Source organism: Procambarus clarkii, chromosome 82 (assembly GCF_040958095.1).
Source record: "Procambarus clarkii isolate CNS0578487 chromosome 82, FALCON_Pclarkii_2.0, whole genome shotgun sequence".
In the NCBI taxonomy this organism is placed as follows: domain Eukaryota; kingdom Metazoa; phylum Arthropoda; class Malacostraca; order Decapoda; family Cambaridae; genus Procambarus; species Procambarus clarkii.
In genome coordinates, this window is record NC_091231.1 from 5,721,832 (window position 1) to 5,749,022 (window position 27,191).

At 39.8% G+C, this 27,191-nt stretch overlaps 2 protein-coding genes across 4 annotated transcripts in view; one reads left to right on the forward strand and one right to left on the reverse strand.

Moving 5' to 3' along the window:
- Positions 1–18,546, reverse strand: part of LOC123764362 (uncharacterized) — a 36,898-nt gene extending 18,352 nt beyond the window's left edge. Inside the window, exons 1-6 of one of the 3 annotated variants that reach the window (XM_045752049.2) lie at positions 16,890–18,546; positions 9,612–10,307; positions 7,558–7,605; positions 3,835–7,151; positions 3,106–3,217; positions 1,814–2,006 (exon numbers count right to left, since the gene is read on the reverse strand). In XM_045752049.2, coding sequence (XP_045608005.2) covers positions 1,814–2,006; positions 3,106–3,217; positions 3,835–7,151; positions 7,558–7,605; positions 9,612–10,307 — 4,366 coding nt within the window. In that variant the 5' untranslated portion in view covers positions 16,890–18,546. The remainder of the gene's footprint in view (positions 1–1,813; positions 2,007–3,105; positions 3,218–3,834; positions 7,152–7,557; positions 7,606–9,611; positions 10,308–16,889) is intronic. The other 2 variants (XM_045752051.2, XM_069315981.1) reach the window with 2 other exon arrangements.
- Positions 18,547–20,974: 2,428 nt separating this feature from the next.
- LOC123764363 (cytosolic 10-formyltetrahydrofolate dehydrogenase) overlaps positions 20,975–27,191 on the forward strand; it is a 55,566-nt gene continuing 49,349 nt past the window's right edge. Inside the window, exon 1 of the mRNA XM_045752056.2 lies at positions 20,975–21,118. The gene's annotated coding sequence lies outside the window, so the exon portion shown is untranslated. The remainder of the gene's footprint in view (positions 21,119–27,191) is intronic.

Genomic DNA, 27,191 nt, shown 5'->3' on the forward strand with positions numbered 1-27,191 from the left:
AATGCTCAAGGAGCTAAGCAAAACAAAGCAGTTGGCCCAGATGGAGTTTCTCTATGGGTTTTGAGAGAATGTGCATCCGAGCTCAGCATTCCCCTTCAACTGATTTTTAAGGCATCCCTGTGGACAACAGACATAGCAGATGTGTGGAAAAAGGCTAACATAGTTCCAATCTACAAAATTGGTAGCAGGGAAGACCCACTCAATTATAGACCTGTATCATTGACAAGTGTAACAGTCAAAATATTGGAAAAAATAATTGAAATTAAACGAGTAGAACACCTGGAGAAAAACGACATAATAACAGACAGACAGTATGATTTTCGATCTGGAAGATCCTGCGTAACGAATTTAGTCAGTTTCTATGATCGAGCTACTGAGATTTTACAGGAAAGAGATGGTTGGGTTGATTGCCTCTATCTGAACCTAAAAAAAGGCTTTCAACAGAGTTCCACAAAAGAGGTTATTCTGGAAACTGGAACACATTGGAGGAGTGATAGGTAGGCTTCTAAATGGTTGACAAATTTTCTAACTGACAGAAAAATGAGGGCAGTAATCAGAGGCAATGTATCGTACTGGAGAAATGTCACGAGTGTAGTACCTCAGGGTTCAGTTTTTGCACCGGTAATGTTCATTATTTAAATTAACGATCTACCAGATGGAATACAGAATTATATGAAGATGTTTACTTTAAAGATCTCTGATAAAGAAAGACCTAGGGGTGGTTCTAGATAGAAAACTATCACCTAAGGACCACATAAAGAACATCACATGAGGAGCCTATGCTACTTTCTAACTTCAGAATTGCTTTTAAATACATGGATGGCAAAATACTACAGAAACTGTTCATGACTTTTGTTAGACCAAAGCTGGAATATGCAGCGGTTGTATGCTGCCCATATCTTAAGAAGCACATCAAAATATTGAAAAAAGAGCAAAGACATGCAACTAAATGGCTCCCAGAACTGAAGGCAAGAGCTACAAGGAAAGGTTGCAGGCATTAAATATGCCAAAATTAGAAGAGTGAAGAAAAAGAGGCAATATGATCACTGCGTACAAAATAGTACTCTAACGGGAATCGATAGAATTAATAGGGAAGAATTCCTGAGATCTGGAATTTCAAGAACAAGAGATCATAGATTTAAACTAAGTAACCAAAGCTGCCAAAGGAATATATAAGAAAAATCACTTCGTAGACGGTTGGAACAAGTTAGGTGGTGGAGGCCAAAACCATCAGTAATTTTAAAGTGTTACATGACAAAAGTGCTGGGAAGATGAGCACCACAGGTGTAGCTCTCATCCTGTAACTATACTCTGGTAATTACACAACTTAGGGAAGGACAGACAGGGCCCAGGAGAAGGGAGGGGGAACTGGAGGAACCTTGATCCCTTTCCCAAGACAGATATCTCACCCCCCACCCTCCTGTGCATCCACCACAGGTGCCTGACGAGTCTCAAATCTAGATCGTTCTGGTGCCAAGATCCACAGAAGGGGTGGAAAGCTGAATAAGCATAGGTCAAATGTGGAGGCCACCAAACAGCCAAGTCAGGAGGCAGGAGTAGGCTTAAATTTAGCCTAGCTAGAAGCAGAGTAGTAAAATATATTTTATAGGTGGAAGGGACTCCAAAAGTAAGCAGTATATGCAGCAAAAAAACTTTAGATTCTTATACATTATTTTTGAAAAATGATATAAAGAGCACAGCATGAGCACAGCTCTACATCTGTAACTAAGAACATGTAACTACAAATATGTTTGACAATAACACCCATTTAATGTGAACAAGTTTACAATATACAACATAAAAAATATCTTACCTGTATGTTGCCTCATATGCATCTTGAGTGTGGATCTGGAAGCAGTCGAGTAGCCACAGTAATTGCACAGAAAAGGCTTCACTTTCTTATGTACCGATTCTTGGTGGTTATGCAGCATACGCTTGTCTGAGAATGGCCTCTGACAAATTTCACACTGATGCTGTGGGGCTTCTGACCTTTTTAAGTGTAAGGCCTATGGAATAATGTTTTACGATTCAGTATGGAATAAATTAAATAATATCTAAAATCCAAAAACACAAATCAAGAAGATTTAAGAATACAATAGTAAAACATTACAAATTTTAAAGTCTCTAGTGTAATGAAATGCCTGCAGCCAAGTAACACTGCAAATCATGACCACAAGGATAAATTAACTGCTAGTTAAAAATGAACAAATCCACAATGGCGACGAAGGTTCGAACCCTCGTCTCAGCACTTGTAGATTTGTTCATTTGATGCATCACGCTATTGTGATTTCTGTGTGCTAGCTAAAACTTTACTGTAGTCCATAGCAACTGAAAGGGCTAGGCTTAGAATGAGGAGCCATGACATGGATATTCAGAAAAAGGAACTCTTAAGGAAAAGTGGTGGGAAGTCAGACACACAAAAATGCCACCGATGAAAAAAAAAAATCCAGCATTGAATGTAAAGAAACGAGTCTTTCTGGTGGGCCACCATAATCTGAATCCATCCATGCCTTCAGACACACCAGGTCTCTTGACAACTAACAAATGCCTAGGAAGAACCAGGACCAGAATCTGGCCCTCTCAAAGAAGCTAAGTGAAGCCTGGGAATCAAAGATCACTACAGATCGAATAAAAACCACCAGAAATGTGCAGTACTCCAATGCAAGCAATTATTTGTAAACATTTCTAACCCTGATTCTAACCGTGAAAGCATTCCTTACATCTATTAATAAGCTCTTACATTCGCTCACCATCAGATGGTAACCCCTGTGATTTGGGGTCCAGGACTGTCAGCCAGCTCATTCATGAGCACCCCCAGCCACCCCGGAAATGGGGTTTCCTATTAGTATGTGATATCCACGATACTCTCGGCTCTCTCGCCTCTGTGAGAGGACAGGATTCTGGTGTGTCTTGAATAGGCCAGTGAGAAACTTTGAAATGTCATAAGACAATACAGTATAGGCCTTTGGAGGGTGCCAGTGCATAAGCTGTGAGAAGCTGCTGTTGGGGGGCCATCCCAGAAGCTTGAGGTATCAGGGGTAATATTTCATCAATAAAAATGACACTGTATTATAAACACAAAATTGTGAAAATGACAATGCTTACCTTATGGTTGCGTAATTGTTTAGAAGTTTTAAAACGCTTTCCACATGTGTCACAAAGAGAGGGTCGCTCATCGCTGTGGATCTTATGATGAATATTCATCAATTTGCTGTAACTGTTGGGTACAAAGAAAAAATAAAGACCTAACAGTAGTTACCATGTACAATAAAATCCCAATCTATAAGAAAATACTGAGGCCATATGATGTACATAAATAAACAAGTTATATATATTTTGAATACAGTTGATCAGAAGATGTTTTGCCAGATCATCACATCATGGAACACAAAAACATGGTATAATGATTACAGGAAGCATAAAGGGTTTAGGGCATGGTAGGTGGTGATGGTGTTGCTACTGTGGAGTTCATGGGGCATGGGGGTCAAGCCCCATACCCCTCTTTAGTATTGATCGTTAATTATTATAGCGCTCATAAGAATGAGCGTCTTGAATATGAACAAGGTATTCCTAAAACACTTAAGTGCTACTGTATGGGTGATGTTTTCTTCCACTGCCACCAGATGGCAGCATCTGCCTGGTCCAAACTTGTTCTGAACACTGATATCAGGATGAACACTTCAAGATTAAGAAACTATTTTGTCAGGTCATTTGCTAAAAGTTGCTTATTGCAGTGAATGAGTATTTTTCATCAAGCAAGTTTTACTGCTCATCACAGCCAAAGGGTTAAGGAGAGTATGAAAACATCAAAAGTATTATACTGGTATTACTAACCTATAAGACTTGTAATCACATTTGTCACATTTGTGAAGCTCCATGTCAATGAGGTGCTGTTTCCAAAGATGAAGTGCCAGTTCACGCCAGCTTTGAAACTTGGTCAACAAACACTCTTGGCACTGCAGCAGGGCATTAACATGGCACTTTCTATGATACGCAATATTGGTTTCACTCTTCATTCTCAAACCACAACCATTAACATCACACCTGATTCCAAGTACCTCATCAGGAAGCATCACCTTGGGATTCTTTTTCTTAAATTTTGTAATTCCAGTGGTCTTTGAGAATAATGGACGGCCTGGTTTTTTATTACTTGGTCTTATGCTACCACTATCATCATTTACACTACTATCATTAGTGTCTTCATCATCATAGTCATGATCACTTTCTGGCTCATTAGCTTCTCCAAGTTCAATAGTTAAGCCCAAATCTTCCTCTTCCTCTTCTTTATCTATTACTCTCCTCTCAAACTCCCCAACATCACTGGGTTCAGTTTTGATAAATATACCTATCCTACCAGGAGAATGCTCTTCCTCTACTTTAACTATTCGATTTATAAATTTCCCTGGCTCGGGTGTATATATTTCCATTTTGTATTCAGGATCAACCTTACGTTTCTGACATCCTTCTTTTGTTTTGGTAGATGAATCGGGTTCTTGATTTTCAGCAGCTTCCTCAAGCTGATTTTTATCATCCCTAGGGTCAGAAACTTTCAACTTTTTTGATGGTGGGTTTTCAGCATCCTCGTCAGATTCATCTGTATCAGACAAATACTGGCAATGACGTTCTTTCATATGATTTACTATCTCGCTTTTGTCTTGACTTAAAAATGAACACAGCTGGCATTTAAAGCATGCCACTTGCTGCACCAACAATTCATTTTTTCTAAACATTTCTTTTCTCTTCTCACTCTGACCTTGTGGCACCTTGTTTTGTGCTGGCAAATTACCTTTCTTTGAACTATTAACAGGTGTCTCTTGGGCAATAGGAGAAGGATGACTTGGGAGAGCTGGAGAACTCTGAGATGCAGATGCTACAGAATTTAATCTAGAAACATCAACCTCTAAGGCCTTGGTTGTCTCTGCTACTGCTTTCTGGTCTTGATTAAGAATCCTGCTGGAGGACTCGGACTCCAAGGATAACTTCATTTGTTCACTATCAGATTTAGTAGTAGCAGCTTTGAGAGCATTCGTAAAAGTAAGATCTGATGATGTGCTTGACACTAATCTCTTCGAGTTACCAGGCTTTTCAGGAGAGTACGCAAATGCTCCAGATCCAGTACTGAGAGAAACTTCCGATTCTGAAAGACTACTCATGTCTATGCACATGTTAGAGCTCTCCAAAAACTGATCTAGGTCAGCTGTTGTGGCCAAATTAGAGAGTAATGCTGGAAGTGGACCCTGCCCAGATGGACACGATTTACTGCCAGCTACTCCAACCATAAAGTCCCCAGTAATATTTGGTAAACTAAAACTAGACAGTGGAGGTGATGGTAACCCTTGAAGTGGTGCAGTATCCCCTCCTATGCCTGCCTCTAAAGAGGTTTCAGTAACCAGACCACTAGAGTTACTGTGAAGCTCTTCACCAGTTGTGCCTGTGAGGGAAGCACTAAGACTTAAATCACTTTCATCACTACGGTGCAGTTCTGAAAGGAGTACATCACCAGTGTGGGGTAATCGACTTTCTGACAAACCAACAAGTGGCATCCCATTCCCACCTACCACAGTATCAGAATTTGATCCACGACTTAGAAGGTCAATTAATGTCTGATGTGAAATTCTAGTATCAGTTGAACATCTTAGTCTGTTTAATCCTTCTTGAGGTGTGGATGCAGTTCTAGATGATATCACCGAGCCAAGTGCAGTAGGAGAAGAACAGTTAGAAGTAATCACAACCGAGGGAAACATGGGGTCAGCAGAAGTGATTAAACCTGTCTTTGTGTTTGGGTTACCCTGAGATCGATTAAGGGACTCCATAGACACTCCACTTTTGCTCATTCCCTCGTGTGTACCTAAAATATTGAATGACCTTGTATTATTGACACTGTGATTAATTAAGGAGGACCCCATTTTCTTCATATTTTTATCTACTAAAGATGAACCAACGAGAGAGTTACTGCCTGAAACATTACAAGTTGTTATTGGAGACATATGAGCAGTAGACAAAACTCTGAGAGAGTCAGTACTCAAAGCATCTAGCTGTTGCTCTACCAAGTTTGCTGTACTCTGTGAACCCAGAAGCACTTGTTGTATTGTATCAAACTGCCTCTGTGGAATTATCTGACCATGTGATACAGAGCTTGGAAGTAGTAGTGTAGTATTGTTCAGCTGGAAATTTGCAGGTAAACCCAAAATTCCATCTAACTGTAAAGGGGTAGAAGTTTTCCCTATCGAGTCACCATATCCATTTGAACCACGTAGAGAGCCAGTGACCGTACACATACTTGCTGCATTACTACGAGTCGAGGTTGTGAGAGGACTGGAACCTCTGCTCGTTGTGGCAAAGATCATTTCTGTACCATCATCCATATCTCCTAAACGTGGAGCAGTGGACATTCGTACAGTTGGATTTGGAACCAAATGAGCTATCTCTGCTGCCTTAGTTACTTGGGACGGAATATGTGGTTTGGCAGTGTCTAAAAGTTTATTCAGCATACGGTTAGAAGCTATCACTGCAGAAACAGTAGTTGTGGGTTTTTTAGAAAGCGAACTAGATACATTTTCTTGGGTTGTGATATGAAGATTATTGAGAAGCGACGCTTCAAGAGGTGATGCACCAAGATGTGACGTAGTTATATGTGAGCTGGCCAGTTGTGTGGTTACCGAAGAGCTAGGATTCGTTAGTTCCTTTGTAGACATAACCAACGACGATTGGTCTTCTGGACGTGCATTCAAACCCTCTTGTAGGCGCATCACAGACATTCCATCAATTTCAACAGTTCCAACTGAAGATAGTGGAACTGTAGTTTGTCCAAGGGTATTTCTTGAGGGCATTAAAACTCTCTCCACTGTGAAAGCATCCAGAATTTGGGTTTGTGTAAGAGACTGCGGCAATGTTTGCGAGAGGGATGCATTACCTTGCTGCAAGCCAATCGTTGTGCTAAGCTGTTCCGTTTGAGGAAATGATGTAAGAGAATGCATAACTTGCACCTGAGAGTTGTTAGAAAGTGCCTCATTTATACTGCCAGTTGAAGAATGCAAATCTTGTAGAGTCATTGAGGGTGAATTGTGATGCTGGTGTCTTGTTACAGGAACTTGTACTACCTCCATACCACTCGAGTTATCTACTGCTTGTTCCGACAAGGGGCTTGTCATCTGCAAACAATAGTTCCCAAGTATTATTAATACAGTAATATAAAATACAAATTCTGTATATAATATACTGTATATTGAAAGTAAATCTTAAATTAAATGTGCCTATGCATAAGTAATCAATGAGGCTATAGAGCAGGTGATGGAGGAGGATCAAGAAACAAGTGAGTATTGCCATCGGTGACAAGACAAGGATATAAATTGTGTGCAGTCCAAAATTACAGTATAGTACAGTACTGTACTTCAGAGCACAATGGAATAAAGCATTTACATTATAAACATTTTTATTGCTAGGAAAAAGACGAAGGAGGGAAAAAAATATGCGTGATGGCAACATGAACCAGCCACACACAGACTAATTGTGTAGGAATATGTGCAATATGGCAACACGTATTAGCGACACTCGTACCTGTTGCTGCACACAATCCATGAATTCTTTCACCGTTATCATTTTCTCCTGGAACAAAGGGTAGAGTTTGAAAGTGCTATTAGCTAGAAAGGAAATTTAAAAGCAATACAGAAAATAGGAATGGGAGGTGGTCAAAAAGCTAAATGAACAAGAAGTTAATTAATTATAGAAGCTTTTCAGAGCTTCAGAAATATTAATTACTAAAATGTAAAACAGATTGATCTTCAAGTAGTGAAAGGCATACATGTACTACAAATGCTATATCATAAACTACTGTAACATGCTATTGAAATGTTAGTTTACAGTGGCAAAGAATAGAAAGAATGTAAACTATTGAAGCATGTCTTTGAGAGACATATACAGTACATATAGATTTTGTTCCTTATTGCATGCAAGAGGTGATTACAGTACAATACTTGATTAATATGCTAGGTAAATCAGAAGTGTATTTGAAATTCTTTGGTAAATATTTAAGGTAAAGTATTTATGTACATCTTCAACATTTTGAAGAAATTTGAGATGTCTGAATTTAATCTACATGCAACTACCCACTCGGGGATTACAGCAAAGCATCGCGTATACAGAAAAAGAACATGAAGTAACAGAATAACATGAAAACTAAAACAGAATTGGTTCTAAAGCTTTTACACATTTTACTCATTCATGACGAGATAAAAATTATTCAAATTCCTAGTATTCCATCTTCTTAGAAAGAAGGTACAGGGGTACCTCTGTTTAAGAGTTTAATCCGTTCCTGGAGAAGGCTCGTAACCCGAAAACTCATAAACCGAAGCTAATTTCCCCGTAAAAATTAATGGGAAATGAATTAATCCGTTCCTGACTACCCAAAAACCTCACTTTAAAACTAAATTTTATACCTAATTCATCGAAATCTATACTACAAAACTATGTTCAACTTATTACTTACCCTTGCTGATGACTGCTGTTGGCATATGGAAGATGGGGAGGAGGAGGGAGGGGGAGAGGTGTTACTGTTTGGAAGGGAAGTCCCCTTCCATTATAACATCAGGAAGTGAGGACTTCTCTGGTGTGCACACTCTAGCACGTTTTGCCTGCATACCACTAGGTCCTGGTTGTGGCTCACTGCTTGCTTGTCTTACTAAGAATCTATCTAAAGACACTTGTTTTTCACTACATTTTAACACTTGTCTGTAGTAAGACATCACATTGTCATTTAAAAGGTCAATGCAACGGCCTGCTACAGCTTTATCTGGGCGAGTTTGTTCAACAAAACATTGCAGTTCTTCCCATACTTCCAACATTTTCTTAATGAGGAAGGGACATCCTCTACTCACAGCTATTTTCTTAGGTTGAACCTTATCACTGGCTTTCTTGGGACCCTAAAACAAAGGACCTTTGGGGAAATACTGGCTCCAACTCAGGAAAGACTGGCTGGAAGCCTAGTGCTGAGAAAAGTACCATTGTAGATGAAATTTTCCTTTATGAGCAAGGCAAGTAATTGCTCCTGTTTCCTTCCTTAATTATTGACATTACTGGTGATTTCTGGGGTTCTAGTCAGGCAATATGAAAAATAAGAAACCTTGGTACCCCTGTTAATATGTAGGCACTAGCTATTCCATAGTGGTAGTTGGGGACTGCAGCAGACCACTTGCTAGGAGTCTCTCTGATACCTACTACTGAGGTAGTGATTGGAAGGGTTTTGAGTGCAGATAAGTAAGCCTTAAGGTCATTCTAGGTGTCTGTTGCACAAAACCAGTATGACCTGGCAGAGACATTTAAAAAGAACTCAAACATGAGAAATGTTTGGTATAACATTTCAGAATGTTATACCAAAAGTGTTGAGAACTAGAACAAAATGTTGATTTGCTTTGACCGTGCATAGTTATGTACTGGTACCTTATATATGGGACATAACCAAACAGCAGGACATAACCTAGGGAAGCAACTGAGTGTCTTCCTCAGTAAAGAGCTTTTCATCTACACTCAAAAGCCTTATTTGTGATGCAAATATAATTATCAACAAAACTATTAATGATATACTACTCTAAGAGAAGTTAAGGATTCAGTCTCACCTGTGTAGCATCCACCAAGTCTGCCATGGTGTTGAGCACGGAAGACTGTGTGTATGTTGGTAATTGACTCTGCAGGGGCATTTGCGTTAGCTGTGACTGCACCTGAATTTGAGGTGTGTGAGCAAGAGATTGTACTTGAATTTGTGACTGTGCATGTATCTGAGGTTGTATATGTACCTGTGATGGCATATTCACTTGAGAATGTGTGTGCATCTGTGATTGTGTGTGCACCTGTGACTGGGTGTGTATTTGTGACTGTGTGAGCACTTGGGAGTGAGAATACACTAGAGATTGAGCAAGTGTTCGAGGTGTCACTTGCATTAGGGTGTTTGTCTGGGTTTGTGGCTGTGTGACTGTCTGAGTATCCCCTCGAGTGTGTGGAAGCACTTGTGACTGTGTCTGTAATAGGGACTGAGGCTGAGACTGTATGTGTGTTTGAGACTGCATTTGCACTTGTGACTGTGTATGAACTTGAGACTGTGCTTCGGACTCTGCTTGAGTGTGAATGAGTGGCTCTGCTGATAGTACTGCTGAGTGCATGAGAGTAACACCTGGCTGAGAGCAGATCCCCACAGGGGCAACATGCACAAGGTTAGACTGAGTGGAAGTATGTACGAGGTTCACCGAGGTGGAATGACTTGTTCCCAGCCCACCTCCACGTACTTTGTACAATCTGCGTCCACTATCATCACTCATCTGAAATAAGGTACAGCACATGTCAGTTCCACTATGCAATTCCTATATGCTAGAATAAGTTAAAATTATAATTTTACTCACATACCGTACAAGTCCCTTCACACAGATATACAGAATTGATATCTTAATTCAGAACCTACATCAATACAAAATCAAGGTGTTTTAAACAGACTTTTTTATTTATAGATTATTTACAGTACAGTTCTGTACAGTCCATGTGTAAGGCATCTCTCTCAATATAAACAATATTCTGAACACTCTTAATAAAAAAAATTGCTCATCACTCCTTTGTACACATGTAAATATGGACCTACAAAGGGAGGGAGAAAATGAGTGTGGGTGTGGGTGCGTGGGGTGTTCAGGTGGGCGGAGGTGTTGTAAGTGTATGGTTGATAGTGAGGGGTGTGGGCATACGGGTGGGGGTTGTGTGCTGCTTTGGTTCATACCCAAATCAATCATCTCAAGATAACCCATCTTGATATACTTGCCCTCCGCAAGTATATCCTTGCCATCCTACGTATTGCTGTTTCCCCGATTGTTCCCCAACAGATTGCGAAGCTCTCCCAGTGGATACTTTTCGGCTGGACTGGTCAAGATTGGGGCACACTTGCTTTTTCCCAGTTCAGTTGTTGCTCCAGGTTCCTTCCAGACCAGAGTCGTTCTCTGGAAGGGTGAGCCTTCTAACTCTTTGGTGACCAGCTAAGCACTGGTTTCCAGTTTTTCTAGCTTGGTGTCCTATCCTTGGTGTTTTTCCATGGCTCCGCTGGTTTGACCTTCACATCTACAGTACATAGGTGAATATATAGCACTGAACGCTTGTGCTACTGCACTGATACTTTCCATCTCTTTATAAATATGGAATTACAGTAATAGGACCTAGGACGAGTACACAAGCATGTTGTTAATTTAAAATTCAGCATTTTTAAATATCTGCTGTTAGTGTTAACCCTCTAAATTTACCTGAAGGCCACTATATCTAGTGGCATCAACAGGGACAGGAAGCTGGCAACTTTTCAAATGTTCCTGTATTGTTCCTGAGGATGTTTGCTATCCAGATTTATAGCCTTGATGGATTGGCAGTTCCATGGGTTTATAACTATGGGTGAAAAAGCATTTCTTATTTTCTATCCTACATTGTGGCTTGTTGAGATTGAAACTGTTGCCCATTGTGTGTTATATCGACCATTTAAAAAAAGTATTCTGGATTAATATCCTCCAACTTCTTCAGTATTTTAAAGGTCTCAATAAGATTAGCCCTGTCAAGTCTGGCTTGCAGTGATGTTAGTCCTGTGGCCCTCAACCATTCATGGTATGAGAAATGGCTTAGTTATGGAATTATTTTTGTCAATGTGTTTAACTTTCTCCAAAGCAGATACTGTACTGTATATCTTTTTGAACGTGGGGTCTACATGCTTGGATACAGTAGTTCAGCTGGGGCTCCACAAGACTTGCGTATACATAGTTGAATAACCATTTTCTGTTCCTTCGAGTCAAAGGTTCATTTGACTATTCTACAAATAGAAGCGAGCAAGGATAATGGAAAATTTCATACATAAAATTATATCCAGTAAACCTCAAATGAATCCTATTTATTTATCAATTGCCTTATTCACATTAATATGGGTCCAGTAGTACAGTGGTCAATGTCCTTGACTCTAAACTGAGGATCCCAGATTCGATCCCTGGGCAAGACAGATAATGCTGGGCACATTTCCTTTGCCTGAAGCCTCTGTTTACCTATAATTAGATACCTGAAAATTAGCTGGTGCCTTCCAAATTCCAAATCTAGTAGAACATCTGGTCAAGATAAGCTCTTCAGCTCATCAGAATACAGTGGGTAGTGTGGGAGTCTGGGGAGATGAGAGATGCGAGTTCAATTCCACCCACTACCATAATCATTTATTGTAACCAATATCTATAAACTACCATTATAAAAATGACATTTTAAATTTAATTTTAATTAATATATCTTTCACTAGATGGGGGTATTTAGGTGTGCCTGGACATCTCTTCCCATTTCCCTCTCTCTCATTCCCCTTCTCTCCCCCCCCCCCTCCCCTCACACACACTGAAAATTAATATTACGAAATGCTGAAAAAAATGCTAAATAATTTATGGAAAACACAACCTCAATTTCAGACTTGAACATGAAAATTGCTGGGGGGGATCACTTAAGATGCAGCTATTTCTTAAAGCGTGACACTGGGGTCATACCTAACTGGCCTATGACACATAACATCCCACCCCCCCTTCCCATGTGTCATCTTAGAAATTTGGGCGAGGCTAGCCGCAAGCACCCAACTTCCAACCTCAGACAGACAAGACATTCTCTTTTATAAATACAGTACAGTACAAAATATTCAGTAAATTTATTCGTAGGTGGATGTATATTTAAACTGAAAATTTACAGTTCAAGTACTGTACATAACTCATTCATGTAAGAAAGTAATAATAAGCTAATCCCAACAATTAGAATTATAGTACTGCATGTTATATATTGTACAGTACAGTATAACAAAAATAATGCCCATTACAACATGATAAATAAATGAAAAAGATAAATGAAACAATAGTAATTGCTGCAATTTTAATGACATAGGTACATTTTAAAAAGATAGGAGGCAACAATTAATTTAAAGTCACTTACAATGCATGGTGAAATATAACTAATCTGATTATGAAGTTTAATTTGAAGATATACTGTATATTGAAAAACATTTTTCAATTAGTGGCAATACTATACAAAATAAATTGTAAAATAATGAAATCCAATAAGATACATAAACTTTGAAAGACAAGACATACAACATATTAAATATAACCAATTCCAATTATGGTAAGTATCCAGCTTTTGTGCTCCTAGTATATGCACTGTACAGCAGAGTGCAGATGAAAATGTATCCTCATGGGACAAACTATTAAAATACAAATATTATAAATTGAATTATTATGTATCACTAATAAATCATTATTTCTGGGTGTTCTGTACTGTATTTATAATATTTAGTGTTAAGATACAGTATAAACATTCACACAGAAATCACATTAACAATTATCAATGAGAAAATCCACTAGGGAAGCGAAGTGGGTGCAAACCTACAACCAAGTCGAATACTCTACCACCGGTGACATGTAGAGGTCATACAACCGTATTTCTACTGAAATCACAGGAAGTCTGTCCAAGATTTTACATATGACCTCACACAAAGTGGTCCAACACCTTATTTCTGTGTGCTTCTGATGTTAGGGCATAAGGTGTTGGACCACTTTGCTCTTTCACCAGTGTTTGTAAGGTCATATGTAAAATCTTGGACAGACTTCCTGTGATTTCAGTAGAAATCCGGTTGTATGACTTTTACAATTCAGCAGTGGTATAGTGGTAGAATATGCGACTTGGCATTGCCTTGGTCATAGGTTTACACCCACCTCACTACCCTAGTGGATTTTATAATTCTCATTATAAACATTGTTAAATGTAGGATCTCATATTTTCAAGACTGTAAATGCCACATTTCAGATAATTACCAGTTTAATCATTTTAAATTATTTACTCATTTCCACAATATTTTAGTTTGAAACTTCAAATATTGATATTAAGTAGTAAAATATTTTTACTAAAAACAAATCCAGTGTTGCACCACACTGAAAATATTTAATACCGAAATTTAACCATAACCAGAAATGATTATTCGGTTTCTGCAATAATAATTTAGTTATAGCCATTTATAATTTGTACTTTAATTAATAAATAGTGGCCTGAGTGAAGGTAGGTAAGGAGTTTGTTGTGTATTTTATATTACACACATTCCACCTGAGAATAAGATTTCAAAAGTTATATGGGAAAAATGTTAGGCTACAATTTGGTCCTAGTTAATATTCACTGGCTTAGATGTGAATACTGTATTCGAGTTGCCATGAATTCATTTCATCTGTTGCCCTATAATATATAAATTTTGACAACCTTCATTTTGCAGTTAATATGAAAATATATACATACATCTTGCTTTAAGCAATCATTGGCTTCTCTTAATTTTATTAGCAGTTTATATTGATATTATAACTATTCTTATGTCTCCAAAAGTCCATATTTATTTAGTTACAGATGCACATTTATATCCAGCATGTCTGATTCCCAGATGAAGGAGTTAATCTTGGAAGTAACGAGTTGTAAACACTTAACATGTGTACTGGTTATTTACCCGAATTTACTCTAGGGCCACAGCTGCTGTTGTAGCCTGTCAAAGATCTCCCCTGTTCCTGAAGATTTTATCAAACTAGATTTTGAACTGCAGCATGTACTACTTGGAATTTACGGTTTCGGCGGGTAGGTGGTTCCATGGGTTTTTAAACTATGGGTGAAGAAGCATCAATTTTTCTACATTATGACGTCTTGAGCTTGAAGCTGTTGCCCCTTGTATGCATTACCTTTGACGTTTTATAAAGATATGGTTTGGATTAATATCCTTTATGTTTAGTAAGTGTATTTGGTTTCGACGAGATCAGCCTTGTAATTTTTTGTTTTGTTTTTTGTTTTTGCAGTGTTAGTCCTGTGACCCCTCAACTATTCCTTCTTAATTTTGAGATTATTTTTGTCGCAGTGTTAAATTTTCCCCTTAGTAGAAATGTCCTCCTGAAGGTGTGTCCATTATCGTTGTGCGCGCGCAGTCTCTCTGGCAGAAATATGGTCAAATCGTAAAGGAAGATTCGATAAAGTTATTTTTGTTTGTTAAAACAAAAACGGCACTTGTGAACTTGGCGGTGGCGACGAGTTTGAGACAACTCTCGAAGTGGTTCAACCACTTTAGCTGCATGGTAGAGCGACGGTTTATCTTCGTGCAGGTCGGCGTTCAATCCCGGACCGTCCAAGTGGTTGGGCACCAATCCTTCTCCCTTCCCAATGCTATAGTCGTAATGGCTTGGTCCTTTCTCCTGATAGTTCCCTTCCAGAAGTGGTCACGCCATAATTGTTTTATAAATCTGTTTCCAAACAAATGTTTCCCTTTATGTTGAATTATATGATGTCTCTGTCCACCTAGCAGTAAATAGGCACCCAGGAGTCAGAATGTTGTGGGTTGCGTCCCGAGGAAGGTCAGGTCAGGTCTGGAGTCACCTCAGCTACGAACCCCGTTAAGCCTAAGAGGCCTTTCTGTTCTCGACAAAGGTAAACCATTTTAATCCCGTCATCTTTAAAAAAATAGTATTTAAATTCGTGTTACATGGCACGAATTAAAATACACCATGTTAATTCGTATTTTAACACCGTATACCATACGTACATGGTGCCTTGCCCCCTTCCCATAGATGCCTCAAATCCTATAAATGAAGACAAAAGTTGACAAAAAACAATTTGTCAAAAGGGAAGACATTTAAAAATTAAGCCATGAATGGAAAAAGATTTTTAGATTTAAATGTTAAAATCTGACGTATTTTCCACGGGTTTCGGTAATAGAGGCTACGTTCTAGATTCACGATACGGAATTACGGACGGGTCAGTAATGGTCGAGCAAGTTTTCTTTCACCCAATGCCTCTGTTCACCTAGCAGTAAGTAGGTAACCGCGAGTTTATGAACTGTCGTGGGGTCTCATCCTGGAGTGGGTCAGTAGTTGCACCTTGTAAGGACCTCGATACATGCCTAAAGTAAATGTACAGACAGGCTTCCACTCCCCGACAAAGTGCAATATGAATTAGCACTTGAAGTAGGTGGGAACCTGTTAATAACTGGCAGGAACAGGAAGCCTGTACTTTTTTAGCTTATAGAAGTCCCACAAGGTGCTGGCCACACTTGGCAAACTCTCAGGTACACATTTTACCTTGACGTGACACAGGACAGCACCGTGCTACAAGATAACCAAGATTGCAGGTTCTATGTTTCAGTTTAGAGGACGTCAGAACTGGGCTTAAATGATCTATAAAAGCTGAATCCAGGCAGACTTAAGTCCCGTCAGTTTCCAGGAACCCGATTCCAATATATCCAGAGACAGAGGCCAAGTTAATGGTGGGCAAGAGCGCCAGACCCTGCCATTCCTGTCTCTTCCTGGATGCTGTCTGCTCTGACGCAGTCTAGTGGCTGCCTTGTAATACTCCCCGCCATTACCCAGTACACTGCCGTGTACTCGACAAGTTTGGGCAACTGGAGGAGCCCCGGACAAGTGGGTGGGTGTCCTCGCGAGCTCTGACCAGCCGCACGTCTAATCTTTGAATGAATTTGGCCAGCAAATTCGTGAGGTCTCTAGCCTCGCCCAGACTCCATCTTGACTCCTCCAGCGTTGCCATCTCTCGCACCACACTCCTAATATTTCGGGGGTAAAAAGCACACATTTCCTACTGAAATGGCATAGTCTAATACAATACAAACAACAGTGCTAAGATATTTTATTCGTATGGTGAAGTGTCTTGGGAAGCAAATCTAAAATAGAGGATAGCGAGGTGAGGAAGTGGCAACTTTTGCCCAGCTGGCCAGCCTCTCTCGGCCCTACCACTATGGCTATAGGAAGACCACTGTACGAGGCTAGCTGCTCCCTGCTAACACCTGTTACACGCTCCTCACGCACATCCACGCACTCCAGGCATCTCCCTCTTACCTTGACAATGGACCGTGTTTGTGAAAATAGTCGATCCCTGTATGGGATTCACTGGAAATATAGCTTTTCACACTTGCCGTATCTTGGCCTCAACACTGTCAGCCATTACTGAGAGTGGGACGGTGCAAGGCGCGGACATCACGCCCGCTGATTGGTCCGTCCTCCCGTCATCTTAATATGCCGCCAAATTCAAACTCTTTCACATGCCTAGAAAATAACAGCCCTGCCATTCTGTGGTTAATTACTCAATAACTAACTATCATATGTAAGAGGATAGATCTCAACCCCCTTTCCCCAGTGTAGGACAGCGGTAGGTGTTTGTATTGTATGTAATTGCCCAAGTGTAGTTACAGGATGAGAGCTACGCGCGTAGTATCCCATCATCCAAGTACTCTTTGTCGTATAATGCTTTGAAACTACTGATGGTTTTGGTCTACCACTTTCTCACTTAACTTGTTACAACCGTCTACTATTGTTTGCTCAAGTTATATTATCTTATATTTTTTCGGCAGCCTTGTTTTACCTTAAATCAATGATATCTAATTGTTCTTGAAATTCCAGGTCTAAAGAATTCTTCCTTGTCAATTTTATTCATTCCAATTACTATTTTGTACGTGGTGATCATATCGCCTCTTTCTTTTATCTTCTAATTTTGACATATATAATGACCCTTGGCTAAAACACTGTGCTTATTGAGTATGCATGTACCTTTCCCTAAATAAAATTAGCATATCAAACTTTTCCTCTTAGTTCTTGTCTTTCAGTTATGGAAGCCATTTAGTTATGTCTTTGCATCTTTTCTAGAGTATTGATATGTTTCGAGATATGGGCACCATACAACCGCTGCATATTCCAACTTTGGTCTCGCGTGTATAATTTCGTTAGTATCTCATTATCCATGTATTTAAAAGCAATTCTGAAATGGGAAAGCAAAGTATAGGCTCCTCGCACAAAGTTCTTCATGTTGTCCTTGGGTTATGGTTTTCTATTTAGAACCAACCCTAGATCCTTTTTTTATCATAATTTTTCAAAGCTTTTTAACAATTTGTGTAGGTTGTGTGGTCTGTTCTATCCTATCCTATTCCACATTCCATAATATGGTATATCTTGTAAAAACTAATGCATGTATGTTTTTTAGCATTGTATTTACCTGAGGGCCATCTCTGTACACTATGGTAGAAAATACTTACAAAACACTTTGTCGTGTTCCCTATGTAGCTGGGTCTCGCTAACAACGGGATGTTGTTGTTGTTTTAGATTTAGGTACTCAGAACTAAATGTCTATGTAGCACGGGCTATGGCGAGCCCGTAAACGGAAACGACACACAAACTATATAATACACATACACAGTGGGTGATGTGCGCGTCACTAATTCATGGTTAGGTGATGAGGTGGACAACTTCGTCCTCGGTTTCAGTCTTCAGAGAAACAGAAGCAATGCCTCAGGTTGGATAGGTTTTGTTTTTGGACGAGATATTGGGGTATATTGGTTTGGAAACTGACTGAAGAACTGTATACTAGTGAAATTCCTATCCAGGAAATCTCTGGACCAAGGGCAAGACCCCAAAATTAGAAATGTGCAAATGTTACCTCCATCTTTAAAAAAGGCAGAAAGATCTGAGAAGAAAACTACCGCCCAATCAGCCTAGCCTCGCATATCCGCAAGTTCATGGAGAGAAGTCCAAGGAACGGAATCATTCACCTTCATTAACCAAACCTTAGGAATTGTCAAAAGAACCTTTGACTATAAGGAAAAGAAACCTGTAATATTCAACTGTACAATTAGTCTCTGGTGGGCACCCATCTAGACTACTGTAGCCAAGAGGTCTCGTATAGAGACCTCACCTTCAAAAATAAGACATCAGAAAGTTCAGCACAGAGCGACAAAAATGATCCCAGAACTAAGTAAACTCTCATACCAAGAACAGTTGAGGGCCACAGGACTAAAACCAGACATTATAGGATTGATCTCATCGAGACCTATATATAATACTGAACAGGCTGTCGGTTCACAACTGGAAGGTCGATTCCAATAATAGCAAGACACACTTGTGTTGCTTTTTTCTTTTAACCTAATGCCTCTTTTACCTAATAGTAAATGGGTAACCACGAGTTAGAAAATGCAGAGAAATCACATTAACGTGGTGTATCAATAAGAAAATCAGTAGTCGTCCAAGACGCTTAATTGTTTGGGAATACCCAGATAGATTCTAATCCTCGTCACGGATATTATTGATTTTCTCGTACAATTGTTGTGGATTTAATACTAGGGAAATACAGTCGCTGGCCTAGGGACATTAACGGCTTTAAACCAACTGGGCCAAATGTTCCCAGTTGGATCCCGCGCTCAAGGGGCCGTCTTGTCAAATAAACTACCCTCTATAACAGCCAAACCTGTAAAGACAGGTCATAAACTAACACTAACTAGCACGTTAATGTCGGCTGAATTCTTTGTGACAATACAGATACAAGTCGACATTAAGTACAGTATGCCTCCCCCCCCCCCCATTAGTTCAATAATGAATGCCACATTATTTTTTCCCACGACTCCTCCTTGATGCAAGTAAAACACCAGGCACATTCTCAGAAAATATTGGTGGCAAAATATTTAAGGTGCAAATCAGCTTAAACTTACATAAAATGCTGCAACACTTTGCAGAGAAAGAAGCAATAAGAGAACTTCTGTGTAATAAAAATATGTTTTAGAAACTGAAAAAAACATGAGAAGCCACATATATACCCCCTCAAACCACCTGGAAAGTTATCTAGATATTTGCGATAGTTGAAGTATATTACGGTTCCAGTAATAGTCTACATATTAACTAGCAAGTAAACCTTTGAGATTATTCTCAAGTTACAACTTTATTGTATTAAAAATCATTGGTTTAAAACGTAAAAACGGAAATGCTGAAAACATTTTCTTTGAAAGTGTTGGTTTTCTCTAAACGGATTTCTTGGGTACACTGAAATAATTTTCGAATTTCATATTTCACATTACCGTCAATAATTCACCGTATTAACGTAACCAAAGGTAATGAAACCTAACCTAACCATATATATGAGAGTAGATAATAGCACTATAATTAAGTAGTCGTTCTCAATCCAGTCCTGTGAGCGTATTTCCTTCCAAAGGACTGGTTAAATAAATAGTATGCATAAACATAGCAATAAAAGTTATTTGCATTTTGTAACTTGTGCAAATAGCATTGCTATCTTTTGAGTGAAAAATTAAGGTAAATTCACCTTCTCACACACTGGATCATCATGTTATTTTTGCTAAACAATTTACATATGCAATGAACTAGTTACAAATAATTTTAACTTGCCTACTATGCACCCATCCAGTGAGCGGCAGTGGTGAGGTAAGCCAAGGCAACAGTACTTATAGTAGGCAAACTGTCAGCGTGAGAACCATTCCCTCCCTCAGTTGAGTGGAAACCCAAAGCAAGTATATTCCCCTGGCAACAGCTGCTCACCGACTGGTCCACCTCGAGGTGGACCTCAAGGATCATATGGCTCCGCGGATTCACGGATTCTGTTCATTCACCATTCTCCTAATGGGGTTTTTAAGTGTTATTAATTCTTAAATTATATCCGGTTATGATTTATTTTTGATTGATAACTTAGCAAATTAAGGGAAAAAATAGCAATTTAAATCATTTTGATGTCTTCAAATTAATTGTGTTGTAAATCTTGATATCCTTGGTTATCGATCAAATGTACCCAGACCAAACCTCCCCGCAACAACCAATCAAATATTTTTATTTTGCCCCACCCGCTCTCTCAGCCAATCACCCATCTCCTCTGCCTCACCCCATAATCCACCAATTACGTCATGGGGTGGTACTACTTTCAACCAATTGGAAGACAGAATGGCAAGTAGCCAGATTACGCCTTATAGTTCTTATATTTTCATATTTCTCATTTGTAATGTGTTTATCACCACTTGCTTCTCATCAAATTCTAAATATTAGATTTAGTAGAATGACTAAATTTATATAGTATACTTTATGTACAATTTGAAGCAAGGCTAAAATAACAAGACTGAATATATATAAGCGGATATAAGCCATCGCCATAAAGCGAAGCTGAATTATTCATTCGTGTGGACGAAAATGTAGACATTTCCTGGTGGAGATTGGTAAGTAGAGCTGGGGGGAAGCTGGCACGTCACCAGCTGCTTGGCCCTGCACGTTGGCTGCCCGTCACCCCTGCTTATCATACTACGGTAAGTAATCTTCCCACTGATTCACTTCCTGTGCTTTCCTCAGTTACGTGAAACGTTTCGCTCAGTGTTGGAGAGTGTGAAGCAGGTGAGGTTGGTGGTAGTGTCTGGGACTGCCAGTATCCCTGGCAGTGACAACAGGTTATAATTGTGACCCGCCACTCCACAACACTGCCAACCAACACCTCTGCATTTTTATAGTATTTTAAACAGTTGAGCGTCAACAAATAATGAGCTGTTTACTTTAAGGCTTAATATGTATCGAGGGGATAATTAGCGGTGCGTACATTTATGCTATACACAAAATATTCAGGAACTTGCTAAACTCTCCATGGGATATACTTAACATATTTGACTATTGCATAGTTGTGTATGTGTACTTACGGGCTATTCATGCCCGTGCCACCTCTAGGGTGGCTTAATCTTCAATCAGTGTATGTGTGGACGGGAGACATCTCCCGTCACGCAGGGTGCAGTCGCACCTCCACAGATCTCCAGTATCAGCTCTTGATACTGGTAATGGCTCAAAAGGGCCACCACTTACGGGCTATTCATGCCCGTGCCACCTTTTGGGTGGCTTTATCTTCATCAATCAATCAATCTGCCATCTTCCAGACCAAGACCAAACACCCAGATGGCACTCCAAAAATATGCAATCTGCCCATCCTTCTCTTGTCTAATTTGTGTTGCCTGGTCATAGAAATCTATTAAACCTGAGGCAAGATTTACCGTCCCTAAACCCATGCTGGTGATGTTACCAAGTCCCCTTATCTCCAGATGTTTTTAACTGTGATTTAATAACCACAGGCCTGGCGTTTTTTTTTTAGTTTCCCAGCGTTGTGTTGAGCGAGAGAAGAACACAGGTTCGATGACTCCAAAAAAAGTGACCATCATTTCATCCTACTCGCTGTATGCACTCCCACTAAGTTGGGCGAGAGTGATCGTCGCAATTCACAAACACTGCCAGGTTGTTTTTCTCTTACTCTCTTACCACTTCTGTGTCCAGCCACCACAGCAGTGTTGTCATAGTAGTGACCGACAATCTTGTAGCTTCATTTTGTCCTTACCTAGCTGTTTCTAGATTTAGTATTCAACCAAGCTCGCGGCATCATTATGGCTTATTTGGATAACATAATGGAAGGACTCTAACACGGACTGTTTTCCTATCAAAATCAACTGTCACGTGCCTCACTGTTTCTGACATATGCACACAGCGTACCTGGTCAAGATTCGAGCCGAAAATGAGACCATAGTACTTGGCTTTACGAATGCTTATCAGTAAACTCTGGCGAACACTATGGATGTTATTGCGTCAAAATATCACGCCACTTCTCTTTTTCTTCTCAATATGTAACTGAAGTTCCGCATCTAGACTCCTGTTTTCAGTTAAATTTCTTTCCACTGTATGAAGAACTCCCGATAATTCTAAACATTTCATGAACATTCATCCTTTCAGATGTTTTCCTCCGGTTAAATCCGCTTTCCTGCTCCAATGAGAATTGATCTAACTGAGAATAGAGATGACAAAAGATACAAAATGCAGAGTTTAGAAGGGGAACAGATCAGCCATGAGCGAGCCACCTTCTCGCCACGACCATTTCCCAATTTCCTCTTGATCCAAGTTTTGTTCACTAAGCGGGGCATAAACAGATATTTTTTCTGGAAATACTTCAAAGCAGCTTTATTCTGTTCTCATCTCGTCAGACATAATTGCTTTTCCAGTGTCCTTTTCGGATTTCAGAAGTCCAAATGTCATGCTCTTCAATCACATCTGGTATGACAGACTGACGCCACCCAGTTCACAAGGTTCAGTTTCGTCAGTTTGAGTCTTGTAAATAAACTCAATATCGCCACCACCAACGTCCTCCCCTTCTGCCGTGTTCACGTGCTCTCTGGCGGCCTCACTCTTAATCTCCTCGTACTCGCATTTATTTGACTTCCTCCCCTGAAAGTGACGCCTATGTACTTGATCCACCGTGGGAATCACTTGTAGCAGGTGCAGGCGACTCCACGGATCTTCTCGAACTACTTATTCCGGGCTTTTCAAGGAAAGACATAAGACTTGGCTCGACTTCTTGGCTTTCTTCGTCTTTAACTTTCGCCTCTTCCGTCCTTGAGCGCCACTTTCCTTCTTACACAGTGCTCTGAAATGAGGAAGTGGCACTTTTAATAAGAACATTAAATTTCATATATTTTTAACAAAATTCTAGACTACCTCCCTAGTTTGTGCAGGATAATGGCTTTGCTGCCAATTAGCACTGAGCAGTGGTACAGTGAGGTATGTAGTCATGTAGCTCTCACCACTGTATTTTTGACCTCATTATTTGTGTACGTATTTAATTGCCTGGACATTCTAGTGCTACTCGCCCATGATAATTAAAGACAGATCATACATCTGAAGAAAATAATTTATTTATTATCCGAGGATAGCTTTTTTATCTTTAATAAAAACTGGTGAGTGGCGATGCCTTCAAGTGTGTCTCGGGCACAATAAACTGGCGAACATACCATAGATAAAGCCTGCCATACCTTAGATACGCCACTGGTGATAGGTAAACACTTTCTCACACACACAAGCAACCATATCTACTTAAGCACACACACATGCACACACACGTTCCGCTTGACCCCAGGGACGATTGACGGGGCACCAATGCTTAATTGTTCACCCTTGTTCACACAGCAGAATTGAGAACTAGTTATAAACCGATTGGTGGATTACGTTTCAGGAGAAAAACTAGTAGGGTTAGGGTTACAATGGGAGTGGGAAGTCGTTTTCTTCTGTATCTACCTGTGTAACAAAAAAATCCTGATTGGATAAATAATCTCTTATCTAGTAAAGAAGCCAGCCTCCGGCAGTCATGCTGGCGAATCCACTCAGGATGACATGCCGGTTGGCAATGTCAAGGCTGACTTTAGATCCAGGAAAGTACAGTATATACGAATTTTCAGTGTGCAGGGTCAGGAAAGCAACAAGTCTCTCATTATATGTAGAACACGGCTAAGAGCTGTCCTCTAGATAATTTTACAAAGACTAGTAAAGGAAAATGGGCCAGAAGGCATTCTGCTGGTTAGACTTAGGAATACAAATAGAGATTGAGGAATAAAAATAGTGTTGGTCCGTAAACTATGAAGTTTCCCAGTGACATAGTTTATGTTATAAAATTAAATACAACATTCTAGTACCAGAGAAAGCAAACACAGTGCCGTTCAATTTCAGTAAATTGAATTGAAATTGAAATTGAAATAAGTTTATTGAGGTAAAATACACACAAAGGGATGAGGTAGCTCAAGCTATTCTCACCCCATTCAGTACAACGTGTTAATATATACATAGACACACATCACAAATAAACACATTACCAAACATTTTGAGAGGTAAAAATATACATTTCCTCCTTCACAAGTAGTATGGTATCAGACGTACACACAAATACTTTTATGACCTAGGTATACTGTATAGACAATTTGCAAGACACCTGCAGATAATTCAACAAAATATTACAATCTTGGTGCAAAATTCTTATATCTCTCAAGAATATCATCAACCTTTCCGTTGTGACACATCCAGGCTATTTGTTCAGGAACAGTCCTTATCTCAGTGTTTCTATATACACTAATCAACGGACAATCAAGAATATAATGGGCAAGGGTGTGAGACCTTAACATACCACATAGTTTACACTTCGTGTCATTACCATGAACATCTATCCCATATTCCCAGTAATATTTGTACCCAAGCCTGAGCCGCATGTACACAGAGTCACTCCAAGCATTTCTCCTTTTACCATAAGTGAAATGGGTGTTTTGACTCACATACATGTAGTGTTGCATGGTTTGACTACTCTCATACATTATCTCTCTCCTCTCCACTCCCGCCTGTGCCTGAATATTTCTGATTTTGCTTCTTATTTGTCTCATTGTGAATTCACATTCAATGTCAACTTGTGGTTTTGATGTGGCACGTTTGGCCAAGTCATCCGCCACCTCGTTGAGCACTATTCCAACGTGAGATGGAATCCACATGAATTTCACACTATAACCTTTCAGCTGTATCTCAGTTATTCTTCTCTTACAGTCCTCCACTATAGACATGAAGACTGGGTTTCGACTGTTTAAGGACTCCAGTGCTCCTCGGCTATCGACAAATACAAAAACATTTTTGTCGTCATGACGTACTTCCTCCAAACACGCCAGAATGGCCTGCAGTTCAGCTTGTGTGGATGATATATAATTACTAAGCCGGAGTTCAATTATCCTGTCCACAGTCCCAAACTCCGTATAATCCCTTATTAGGACACCACACCCTGCCCTGCCATCCTCCGCCACCGACCCGTCGCAATATACATGTAAACTGTTGCCTCTTGGTAACCGAGATATCATGCTTCCATACAAACACCGTAATTGTCCCGGTTCATGATGAATCTTTTTCACCTTGAGGGGTACAATTTCGACGTCTATTTTCTGTACTTTCCAGGGAGCAGACATATTACACTTTCGAGAGGGTTTACAGCAGTCAAGTACGTCGTATTCCCTGAGGTCATGAGCTAATCCTCTCGTATAGCGTGTCTCCCTCAGTTTCCTGGAAGTGTGTACGTCACTCAAGCAGGTCTGAACGCTCTCAAACAGCTTATCCCCTCCTTTTCTCCGCATGAAACGAATAGATACTCTAGTGTTAATGTCACGGACTCTATCACACACACTCTGTAAATTTAATTCCATTCTCATTATTTCAATCATTGCATTTCTTTGACATCCAAGAATAATCCTCATAGCCTCGTTCTGTATCAGCTCTATTTTTTGAATTCTGCCTTGGCCTGTGTAAGACAATACGGGTGCTGCGTAGTCTATCAGGGAGCGAACAGTGCTTATGTATAACATCCGCAAGATAGGTACCCCAACACCTTTACCAGAAAAAGCCAGTGCTTTTAGAGGATGCAGACGGGCTTTACATAAGGTGCTGATATGATTTATTTCAGCATTTTTACTCTCACATGTGTATCCAACATACATGCCCAGATACTTGTACTTCTGTACACGGCTCAGTTCCACACCATTTAGAGTAAGTGTTATATTTCTTCGTTTCCTATACTCGTATTTGGTTTTATCTGCATTTATAACTAAGCCTAACTTGTGACAGGTTGTACCAAGTATGTTAAGAGCATCTTGAATTTTGTTCCCAGAAGTGCCTTGTATAAGAATGTCATCAGCATATATGATCGTCGTGACCCCTGGAGGATACATCTCTGATGCTAATCTGTTCATTAATACATTGAATAAGGTGGGACTTAATACTCCCCCTTGTGGGGTACCTAACTGAAACCTCCGTTCCTCAGACATGTATCCCTGGTAATACACCTGACCTTTTCTGCCTTGCAGGTAATCCCTTATCCAGTGTAGCAATCTCCCTGTTATTCCCAGATTGGCTAATTCGTATAAGATTACTTCCCCATTGGCTTTATCAAACGCTCCTTGTAGATCAACAAAAACTCTACAATTGTCATCCACATTAGACAAACACTTTAAGAGACAATCCGCAGTACTTTTGCCTTTGATAAAACCAAAGAGATTATTGGACATGTTATCACCTACAAGGTAGAGTAGCCTATTTAACAAAATCCTTTCCATCATTTTACAAAAGCAGGATATTAAGGAGATAGGTCTGTAGCCTCCGTTTGACTTAGGGATAGGAATGATGACAGCCTCTTTCCATTTTCTTGGTAACTTTCCCTCTCTATAACTCATATTAAACAAATCAAGTAAGGGATTAGGTTTCATACCGGCTAAATAATTAAGTATGTCATACGTTACTCCATCTTTTCCCGGAGCAGTGGAGCTGCCACTTTTTATAGCATCCAGTAGCTCATCGTGGGTTATCTCAGTGCATGCTATAGATCTTGTATTTAAGGCACATAAAGTTACTCCATTTCTAATATTTTCCCATGACTCAATGATGACTCTCGTGTCTGCAGGTAAGGACTCCATACCAGCAGCACTTGCCCATTTATCTACTAACTCATTAGCAACTTTCCCTGGATCTGAGTGAGCAATGAATTTGGTCTTACAACCCCTGACT